The sequence below is a fragment of the Mus musculus genome, chromosome 7 (assembly GCF_000001635.26).
Source record: "Mus musculus strain C57BL/6J chromosome 7, GRCm38.p6 C57BL/6J".
Lineage (NCBI taxonomy): Eukaryota > Metazoa > Chordata > Mammalia > Rodentia > Muridae > Mus > Mus musculus.
Window position 1 is genome coordinate 141,846,937 of NC_000073.6, and position 10,313 is coordinate 141,857,249.

At 52.3% G+C, this 10,313-nt stretch overlaps 1 protein-coding gene across 2 annotated transcripts in view; it reads left to right on the forward strand.

Moving 5' to 3' along the window:
* Nucleotides 1-10,313, forward strand: part of Muc5b (mucin 5, subtype B, tracheobronchial) — a 34,031-nt gene that overhangs the window by 7,878 nt on the left and 15,840 nt on the right. For both annotated transcript variants that reach the window (XM_006508653.4, NM_028801.2), the window contains 17 exons: nt 266-403; nt 773-937; nt 1,122-1,216; nt 2,075-2,201; nt 2,445-2,700; nt 3,452-3,507; nt 3,783-3,883; nt 4,115-4,266; nt 4,563-4,701; nt 4,801-4,914; nt 5,656-5,835; nt 6,236-6,475; nt 8,560-8,716; nt 9,073-9,201; nt 9,356-9,500; nt 9,625-9,668; nt 9,746-9,943. In XM_006508653.4, the coding sequence (XP_006508716.2) occupies nt 266-403; nt 773-937; nt 1,122-1,216; nt 2,075-2,201; nt 2,445-2,700; nt 3,452-3,507; nt 3,783-3,883; nt 4,115-4,266; nt 4,563-4,701; nt 4,801-4,914; nt 5,656-5,835; nt 6,236-6,475; nt 8,560-8,716; nt 9,073-9,201; nt 9,356-9,500; nt 9,625-9,668; nt 9,746-9,943 (2,436 nt within the window). The remainder of the gene's footprint in view (nt 1-265; nt 404-772; nt 938-1,121; nt 1,217-2,074; nt 2,202-2,444; nt 2,701-3,451; nt 3,508-3,782; nt 3,884-4,114; nt 4,267-4,562; nt 4,702-4,800; nt 4,915-5,655; nt 5,836-6,235; nt 6,476-8,559; nt 8,717-9,072; nt 9,202-9,355; nt 9,501-9,624; nt 9,669-9,745; nt 9,944-10,313) is intronic.

Consider the following 10,313-nt stretch of genomic DNA (forward strand, 5'->3'; position numbering starts at 1 on the left):
TCTTTGTGGTTCTTTGTCAGCTCCAGTGTTTCCCATGGGGTGACAAGCTGCTACCCCTGGTTCCGTGGGAACCCTATGTCTAGCAACACTGCCCATGCCCTAGCAGGGACGTTGGCAGTCATTTACACGCCATGCACATTTGGGAACTTTGGGCATGGGATTTCCTTAGGTGCTCCACCTCCTGTCCCAGCCTGCACTGTCTTGTTTGGCGGGCAGGCTCCCAGCATGCTGGCTCCCAGCATGCCTAACGTCTCTCCCCTTACAGGCAACATTACCATCTTCAAGCCATCATCCTTCTTCATCATAGTACAGACGGGCATGGGGCTGCAGCTTCAAGTGCAGCTGGTGCCCCTCATGCAGGTGTTTGTCCGGCTGGACCGCTCCTACCAAGGCCAGATGTGTGGTGAGGCACCAATGGGCTTGAGTGTAGGGATGTGAAGGTGGGACTGTTGGGGTTGGGCCTGCCCTAGCTCTAGGCTGTGAAGTGAGACCAGGTGTGAAGGATGATTGAGAAGCATTGGCTCTAGGGCTTGGTGGAAACTCCAGCAGCACCAGCACACCTGACATCTAACCAGTAACCTGTGGAGTGGCCTGGGAAGATGGCCAGCTGAGCTGCCCTGATTGGGCTAGCCCTGTTAGGGGCCTAGCATAGTTGAGGTTCTGGAACCAAACACTGGGCGGGGACTTTCTTCTCAGTCTTCTTTTAACAATGCTTAGAGGGATGACATCCCGGGGAGAGTGACCAGATTGACCTCCTGACCCTGGTCCCTAGGTCTGTGTGGAAACTTCAACCAGAACCAGGCTGATGACTTCACAGCCCTCAGTGGGGTGGTGGAGGGCACAGGAGCAGCCTTCTCCAACACCTGGAAGACTCAAGCCTCCTGCCCCAACTCCAAGAACACCTATGAAGACCCCTGCTCATACAGTGTGGAGAATGGTAACTACCCTCTCTAGCCACTGGCCACTCTGACAGCCCTTCCTGACCTCTGGGCCATACGAACCCTCAGGGAAGGGCTCAGAGAACCTCTATGTAGCCAGGAAGGCATAAAGAGTTAAGGTTACAGAGGAGGACTTGCTCTGGGAAGCAGGTGAGGGGCAGCCCACATTTCTCCCTCTCCTAGAGAACTTCGCCCGGGAGTGGTGCTCCATGCTCACGGAAAGCTCAGGAGTTTTCTCAGCCTGCCATGCCACTGTTAGCCCGGTGCCCTTCTACTCGGTGAGACCATGATCTGCTGGCCTTGGGTGGGGGCAGGTACTGGCTGAACTCCCAAGGCTCACCCACCACTACCCAATCTGGTGTGTACTTCTTGGGGCAGTTAAAAGCTTCACCAACTGAGAAGCTAAAAATGAAAGTCCTGGGGCTCAGAAGGGTCCTTCATGGTCTTAGTGCTTGTCCAACCTCCCTCTTGCAAAGACAGCAGGAGCTGGAGCAGGGTGACCTCATGTAGCCCTTGTCTCCATGGGCTTCCCCTTAAAGGCTTCTTTCTATGTTGGGCCCCATTCACATGCGACACAGCACTCCAGAAAATCCTTCCGGGGGGCCAAGGTTTGGGGACACATCTCAACTCTAAACAGCACTCCAAAGCCCTAAACTTTAACACATCACTCCACCCCAAGGGTGGGTCTCCAGGTAACCCACTTCCATGACACCTTCCATGACACTCCCTTCCTGAACCTATCTGGCTTCTGACCATCCCATCCAGGTTCCCTATGTGAAGCCCAATTAGAATAACACTTCAGATACAAGTTGACCCTGCCCTTGTCTTGTGAAGACTCTTCCCCAGGGCCCCTGCCTTAGGCTTTGTGCTTTCTAGCTTCTATGCCCGAACCCCAGGTCTGGGCTCTATTCTGGATGACATTTTGCCCTGTGGCCTCTATCTGTCCTTAATGCCAAGCCCAAGCCACCCCTCTAAGACACTTGTCAAAGTCCCTTATAGGGTGGCTCCTGCTGGGAAGCCATAGGTCCAGGCCTTGACCAGAGTTTGGCTGATGATGTTGATGTTGAAAGTTTAATGAACAACAAAGGGAACCTAGGAGACAGCGGTACCTGACTCCTTGCTATTCTGTCTCCCAGAACTGCTTGTTTGACACGTGCAACTGTGAGAACAGTGAGGACTGCATGTGTGCAGCCCTGTCCTCCTATGTGTTTGCCTGTGCTGCCAAAGGCGTGCTGCTCAGTGGCTGGAGGGACAAAGTTTGCTGTGAGTATGCTGTGGGCTACCACAGGTTCTACATCCCCACGTTAGCCACCACCGGGATCCTGCCACTCTGGAACAGGGGGGCACTTAGGACCCCTGGAAGCAGTAGCTATTAGTCTGCTGTCCCATGCCTAATGTGTGCTGTCCTGTTGTGTCAACAATGGTGTCCCTAGTGTGAGGCAGGGAAGAACAAGGGCTGGGCCAGTTCCCCAGTCATTGACCTCTCTGTCCCTGTTCTTCCTATAGACAAGTACACGAACAACTGCCCCCAAACCAAGGGCTACTTCTATTCAGTGAGTTCTTGCCAGCCTACCTGCCGCTCTCTGAGTGAGGCCGATGTCACCTGCAGCGTCCCCTTTGTGACGGTGGATGGCTGCACCTGCCCTGAAGGCACCTTCCTGAATGACAAGGACCACTGTGTGCCAGTGGAGGAGTGCCCTTGCTACTTCCATGGAACTGTGGTGGCTCCCAGAGAGGTTGTTACGGACAACGGTGTGGTGTGGTAAGGAAGGCTATCCTCACGCTCTTCCCCATCCTCACAGGTCCGTGTCAGTGGGGTCTCTAGCTGCTGGCCCTTCCATACCTGAATGTTTGTGAGGCCTCCCTGCTGAGGGTTCCAAGACATGCTTGGGGCATGTTGGGTGTTGGGGGCACCTTTCAGACCTCCCTGAGATACAGCAAGGAGGTTGTTCTGGGATACTGCAGAAGTACTCATAAGCAGTTCTCAGCTGAAGTCCTACCCTCTCCTCGGCCTCAAAGGCAGTTTCTTTACAACTCATGATGTAAGTGAGATTTCTATGACGATATCAAAAGCCCATGGCAAGATAGAAAGAGAGGTTTGTCTCAGTTCACAGTTTTGAGTGCTCAGCCCATGTGGTATGACTGAGTGGTCCCATGGCTTTGTGCCTGTGGTAAGGCAGTGCATCATGGTAGAAGCAAGGAAGAGAGAATGGGCAGAATAGGGTTAAGGTTCCACTGTCCTCTTTAATGACCTAACTTCTTCCCACTTGGCCCTACTTCTTAAGGACACTACCATTTCCTATTATTAACACAGGATGGTGACTAAATCGTTAGTGTATGGGAATGTGGCATCCAGGGTCTTCCCAAGGACCCCCAACAGCAGGCACCCTCTTGGCCTTGGGAGGAGGCAAGAAGTCCTATGAAGGCCCAGACCTTAGTGGGGTATGGGAAGTACTGGGGTTAAGATATAGGAGACACTGGGCCCAGACAAGGGGTACTACTGTCTCTTGTAGCTCGTGTACAAACGGGAAGTTGACCTGCCTGGGAGCCCTGATGCAGAAGAGCACAGGTAACATTCCACCCAGACCAGCCTATACTTGGCCATGTCTACTGTGCCAAGATGCTCTAGGGAAGGCAGGCCTGTGGCAGTGTGGCCATAGAGCTCTTGGGGGTTGTGGGCTACACCTTCTGGGGCAGGTCCACACAGTCTGGATGCTCTGGATAGAGCACAAGGCCATGCAAAACCCTAGCTTGCTACCATCTTATCAGTAAGACAGGGTTGGGAGACTGTAGGGGCCAGGAATGTCCTACCCTAGGGTTCTCTCACGTGCTTGTCCTCTACAGAGTGTCAGGCGCCTATGGTCTACCTGGATTGTAACAATGCCTCAGTGGGTCACCACGGGGCTGAATGCCTCAAAAGCTGCCACACACTGGATGTGGAATGTGTGAGTCCTCTCAGTTCCATTGCCAACCCTCATGTACCATCTTAATCTGCAGGAAGAGTGGGAGGGGGACTATCACTGGGTATCCAATGGCTTTGGGTCTTGCTGACTCTGAATGGCCTCTTCCTGAACATTCCCAGTTCAGGGTCTACTGGCTTGGTATCCTGGAAACCTAATAGGGATGAGGGAACAGGCTGCTGTTTCAGTCCCTGACAAGTCAACTTGTGCCTACAGTTCAGCACACAGTGTGTCTCGGGCTGCGTGTGTCCCTCAGGGCTGGTAGCAGATGGGAATGGGGGCTGTATTGCTGAGGAAGATTGCCCCTGCATACACAATGAGGTCACATATAGACCTGGGGAGATCATCCGGGTAGACTGCAATAACTGGTAAGTCTTGGGACCCTCAGAGGGGGTCAAGGGGTATCTACAGGGACACTAGTGTGAGATAGCCTTGCTACTTTAGGGGTCTCAGCATCTGTCTTGGGGCCAAGGTACTCATAGGACCCCATTCTGTGGAGGACTATTTATCTAGCCTTGGGGTGATTGGAAACACACCCACACATGACCAAAGCTTGACGGACACTGAGCTTAATTCCCCAAGTAAAGTGACTTGCTAGCACAGGACCAGGACAGCCAGTCTCAGAGGACAACTCCCTAGTCAGCAATGGCTTTTCCTTTCTTAGCACCTGTAAGAACCGCCGGTGGGAATGCACCAACAAGCCCTGCATGGGTGCCTGTGTGGCCTACGGGGATGGCCACTTTGTTACCTTTGATGGTGAACGCTACATCTTTGAAGGTAGCTGCGAGTATACCTTGGCTCAGGTGTGTAGTCCCTGGACCCTCGCAATGGATCACCCTTCTCTGTTCTTCCCACCACTTATTTTTGGGCTGTGACCAGAGCTTTATCTCTTCCCTTCTTAGGACTACTGCAGAGGCAACACCAGTACTAATGGGACCTTCCGAATTGTCACTGAGAATGTCCCCTGTGGGACCACAGGAACCACCTGCTCCAAGACCATCAAGATCTTTGTGGAGGTTTGAGTCCATTTGGAGCCACTGGGAATTGCCTCCTTCCTTCTGCACCCCCATTCCTAGCCCTCCAGCCAGAAAGTATACTCGAGGACAGGATAATAAGAGACCCAAACCTGAGACTTATAAGAGCAGATTCTACCATTTTCCATCCTTGGGCCAGAGTTAGATCAAGGCTAGCAAGATCTTGCTCCCTACAGGTCAGGAGGATCCTTCCTGCCTTTCTGAGCTAGGGGGTCCTGGAGTCCTTGGTATGTGGCAGCATCGCTCCAGTCTCTCTGACTAATCATGACCTTCTGTTCTGTGTCTATATGTCTCGGGTCATGACAAGACAGACATTAGGCTTAAGGGACACCCAAGTAATTCCAGACAACCCACCTGAAGATCTCCCAATGGCTATTTTTTTAGTAATGCTGCTTCAAGGTCCTTGGAATTATTGATATATTCAGTACCCCAGTCCTGGTTGAGGAAAGTCAGAATTCACAGAGCAGAAAGCAGAGTGACTGGCTTGGCGTGCATCCTCTCCTGCATGGAGGAAGGCAGCATCAGGTCACCTGAGGTGGGTGGGGGATGGTGTGAGACAGCACTGCACATGTGAGCCTTTGGAGACCTGCAGGTATGAGGTTTGACTTTCTCCACCCTTCACCCAGTAAGTCTCCATCTGTTGAGGCATCCTCTGAGGGTAGCAGGCAAGCTCTTTCTCTTCCAGCTCCCTGAAACCCTTGCCCTGTATTTCTCCATCTATAGAGCTACGAGCTGATCCTTCATGAGGGGAACTTTAAGGTGGTAGAGCAAGGGCCAAGCGGAGACCCTCCATACAAGATCAGATTCATGGGCATCTTCCTGGTCATTGAGATCCGCAGCGGGATAGTCGTGTCCTGGGACAGGAAGACCAGTGTGTTTGTCCGGCTGCAGCAGCATTATAAGGCAAGTGTGGCCACCAGGCACCCTACATCTAGGCTCAGTTCCGACAGGTCTAAGGCTGGACGCTGGCAAGCTTACGGAGGGTTGATCCACATTGAAAAGTCTTGGCCACTGAGGCCACAAACAACACCAGGTTCCAAGAGGGATGAGTTAAGATTGCAATGAATAGTGGGTGGACTGGAATCATGATCAGTGACCTAGCCCTGCCCACAGGCCTGTGCAGAGGCAATCTTCTATAGAGAATACATTCGATTCACCCTCCTGCCCCAGGACCGACTTCATTTGGAAGTTCACTGGATGCAACCCAGGGGGAATGGGTTTTCCCTATGTTCTACTCCCAAGTCAGGCTCCATGTCACCTCACTTACCTGTATACGAATTCTCTCTCCTCATGTGGTCTGCAGGGCAGGGTCTGTGGCCTCTGTGGGAACTTTGACGACAATGCCATCAATGACTTCACCACACGCAGCCAGTCTGTGGTGGGCGATGTGCTGGAGTTTGGAAATAGCTGGAAGTTCTCCCCATCCTGCCCAGACGCCCCAGTTCCCAAGGACCCCTGCATTGCAAACCCTTACCGCAAGTCCTGGGCCCAGAAGAAGTGTAGCATCATCAACAGTGCAACGTTTGCCGCCTGCCACTCTCAGGTAGGACCTGGCCTTGGTTCACAGGACTTGCAGCTGCCTGCTTCTTCCTGGTAGGACTTGAGTCTTGCTGGACCAGGCACATAGCAGGCCCTTGAGGGCCATCCTGACCCAGTCAGAGCACATGTTCCTTGGCTCTGGGCTTTCAAGTTCTAGGTCTAAATCTCCTACAAGATGAGTGGGCATTCATGCATATATCCATCATGGAGTCATCTCCACTATTTTGGGACCAGCCCTTGACTACAGTCACAACCCGTGGCTCTCAGTGGAGTTCTGTCATCATCTTCCTGGGTGACCCCCAGACCTCTCCAGTGTACATCAGAAACACCAGCAGGATCCCCCCACAGGAGGTGGTAACTGGCTCTCATTAGACCTCCAAAGGCTAACCAAGACTCAAGTGTCCAGTTAGGAAAGCAGCTTCACCACACAGGCTCTCAGGCCATAACCAGAAAGTACTCAGGGATCATGGGTAGCCAGTGCTATTCATCTCATCACACCAACCTTGTGACAGGGGTCCCTCTGGTCACCATGCTCTCCATATCTTGGTTCACTGTGGCCTGAAAAGGCTAACTTGGAGGTGCACTTGGTGGCAAAAGCAAGAATTTGAGTCCACTCTGAGGTCTTCCAGTTGGCACAGTGTGAGTGGTAGGTCCTCTCTACCACAGAATTAGGCAGTTAACCACATGTCCCACAGCTGTGCCAGTCTGGTAGTTACCACCCACTACTTCAGTGGTTCGCAACCTGCAGGTTGTGACCCCCCTTTGGAAGTCACATAATAGACATCCTGCATATCAGACATGTATATTACAATTTATAACAAGCAAACTCAGAGTTATGAAGTAGCAATGAAATAATATGGCTGGGGTCACCACTCCACGAGGAATGGTCACAGCATTAGGAAGGTTGAGAACCAATGTTTGCAGGGGTCTGGAAGGTCAAGTGGTCTCTGGGAACCAACTCATTCAAATGGATGGGGGATAAAATGTGCAGTCCCTAAGCAATTCTCCACAGGAATGAGGAAGAAGGGTGGTCAGGGAGGGGTTCACACCAAAAAGCAAACCAGGGAGCCACCAGAGGTCATGGGCACAGCAATCCAGGGAACGATTCAGTTATGGAAAGGTAGACATAGGATGGAAGCCGGTGCACTGGAGCGAGAGTACAAGGACAGAATTGAGACCACAGTGCCCTGCCCTGTAGGTGTAAAACCTGCAGATCATACGACTAGATCAAGAAAAAGGACCCGCAGAGCATTAGTGAAGATGTACAGGTATGCAGGAACTCATGTGTGCAGGAAAGCAGGTGTGAAAGTGGGGCAGATACAGGCAGGCAGTTGTACAGGCAAGTATGCAGGGAGGCACACAGGCCGGCAGATGGACAGGTGAGTATCTGTACGGGTGCAGGTAGGCAGGTACACAGTGTTGTACAGGTGAGCATCTGTGTGAGCAGACAGGTGGTTGCACTTGTCGGCGGGAGGGAAAGCGCATAGGCCCAAAGACAGGAAGGATATACAAGTGGTTAGGAGGGTGAGTAAACACATGGACAGGTGTGCCAGTTCACGGGTAGGCAGATGCACTGGTGTGCATTCAGGCATGGGTGGGAAGATATACAGTTTCACAGGTGTGCAGGTGCACAAATGAACAGTTAGCTGTACAGGCAGGTGGGTATGTCAGTGTGCAGACAGACATATAAGCAGGTACACAAGTGGCTATATATATATATATAAAGCCATATGCATACCTATACAGATAGGTATACCTTTACAGATAGGTATACGTATTCAGGTATTCGGGCAGGTGTACAAGCTGCCGGGTGAGCAGGTGGAGGAGTACAGGCATATGGGTGTACAAACAGCGGGTTATGGGTATGCAGGTGTGCAAGTATGCAGTTATACTAGTGAACCAGAAAGGTGGTGCTGGACCATTCCCACTTAGAACACTCTGATAGCAGCCACAGTACCAACTCAGGATTCCCATAAGTGTGGGTTTGAACTACGACTAGCTCTATACCCTTCCCCACATTCAGCTGCCCTGTGACCTGGGTAGGCATTGCTGTCCTCCCTGAGTGGCACTCTGGCGCCTCTGTTCCAGGTTGACTCTACAAAATACTATGAAGCCTGTGTGCATGATGTGTGTGCCTGTGACTCAGGGGGTGACTGCGAGTGTTTCTGCACCGCTGTGGCCGCCTATGCCCAGGCCTGCCGTGATGTGGGTGTGTGCTTGTCCTGGAGGACACCGGACATCTGCCGTAAGTGGGGCTCTGTTTATGGTATTGAAGGGTGGGACTGGGGATGAGGTGGGTGGCAGCCTCTGTACCTCCCTCATGCCTTCAATTCTGGCCACTCTGACATGTGAATGTATGTTTGTATGTGTGTATGTGTGTGTTTGCACACACACATGTGTTTTTGTACATGAGTCCACATATTTATATACACGTGTGGCTCTTTGACACCTAACAGGTGGTAGTTGAGGCTGTGGCCTCCAGGATTTGGGGGAGGGAATGAACCCAGGGAAGCTATCTGCCTAGCCCAAGGCTTGTGTATCTGGATGCAGGCTAGCATAAAGTCTAACAGGCGCCCACTTAGCTCTGCCCTCCTTGCTCAGCTCTTTTCTGTGACTACTACAACCCTCATGGGGAATGTGAGTGGCACTATCAGCCCTGTGGAGCCCCCTGTCTGAAGACCTGTCGGAACCCAACTGGACACTGCCTCGTTGACCTGCCAGGTCTAGAAGGTGAGGCTGGAACCTTCGGGCCCATAACCCATGCATGGACCTTGAGGGAAGACCCAATGTACTAGGGGGTTCTCTGCCACTGGTTGGAGGCTGAGCAAATGAATCCATGCTTGAGAGAATGGAAAGTCAAATGATAAACCTCTGCATGCTCTAGGCTGCTACCCACAGTGCCCAGCCAGCCAGCCCTTCTTCAATGAGGACCAGATGAAGTGTGTGGCCCAGTGTGGCTGCTACGATGACAATGGAAACTACCATGACATTGGCACACAGGTCCCTACAGCTGAGAATTGCCAGAGTTGGTGAGAAAGGAGCCAGGGAAGGAGGAGGGTAGAGACCCAGGGTGGTTGGGAGAGGGCAGAGAGGACGAAAGCATGTTAGTTAAGGGTTGTCCACAGATCCTCAGAGCCCCTGTCTTCCCTCTAGTCTCTGCACCCCTGGTGGCCTCCAGTGTGTTTACAACCTTACAGGTAAGGAAAGGCTGTGGGTTTGGGGTTGAAGAAGAGGTGAAGGGTGAGTAAACTAAGTCAGTGCATGTAATTCTCAGCCTGCACATGCACCTATGAGGGCCGTACCTACAACTACAATGATGTTGTCTACAACACCACGGATGGCCTTGGCGCCTGCTTAGTAGCCATCTGCAAAGACAATGGGACTATAGCACGCACAACTGAAGTGTGCCATGAAGTCCCGTCTACCACACCATTCACATTCACCACCACCCTGGCACCCCTTGCCACAAACGGTAAGCCCATACCACGTTTTCTGGGAGCCCCTGAACTCTAAACTATTATGTTAGCCCGGGGAGAGGGTTGGCCACATCTGGGATAAGGGAAGTTGTCAAGGACTCCAGCTGCAGAGACATGCTGGGTCCTGACCCATTATCTGGTAGCCCAGGCTCTGCCTGGTATCCATGACCTCATCCCTCCCTTTCTGGTCCCCAAGACTCTTTAGCACAACTGGTAGGGCTGGCACCAGAGACCACAAAAATCCCCAAGTTCCATTTGTCTTTGGTGTGCCACACCTCAGTCAGTGAGCTCTTTCCAGATTGGCTGGCAGGTCCTGGATTCAGGTCAGGAATGGTCCTAACTTCCGTAAAGGTGCAGCGCCCTCTG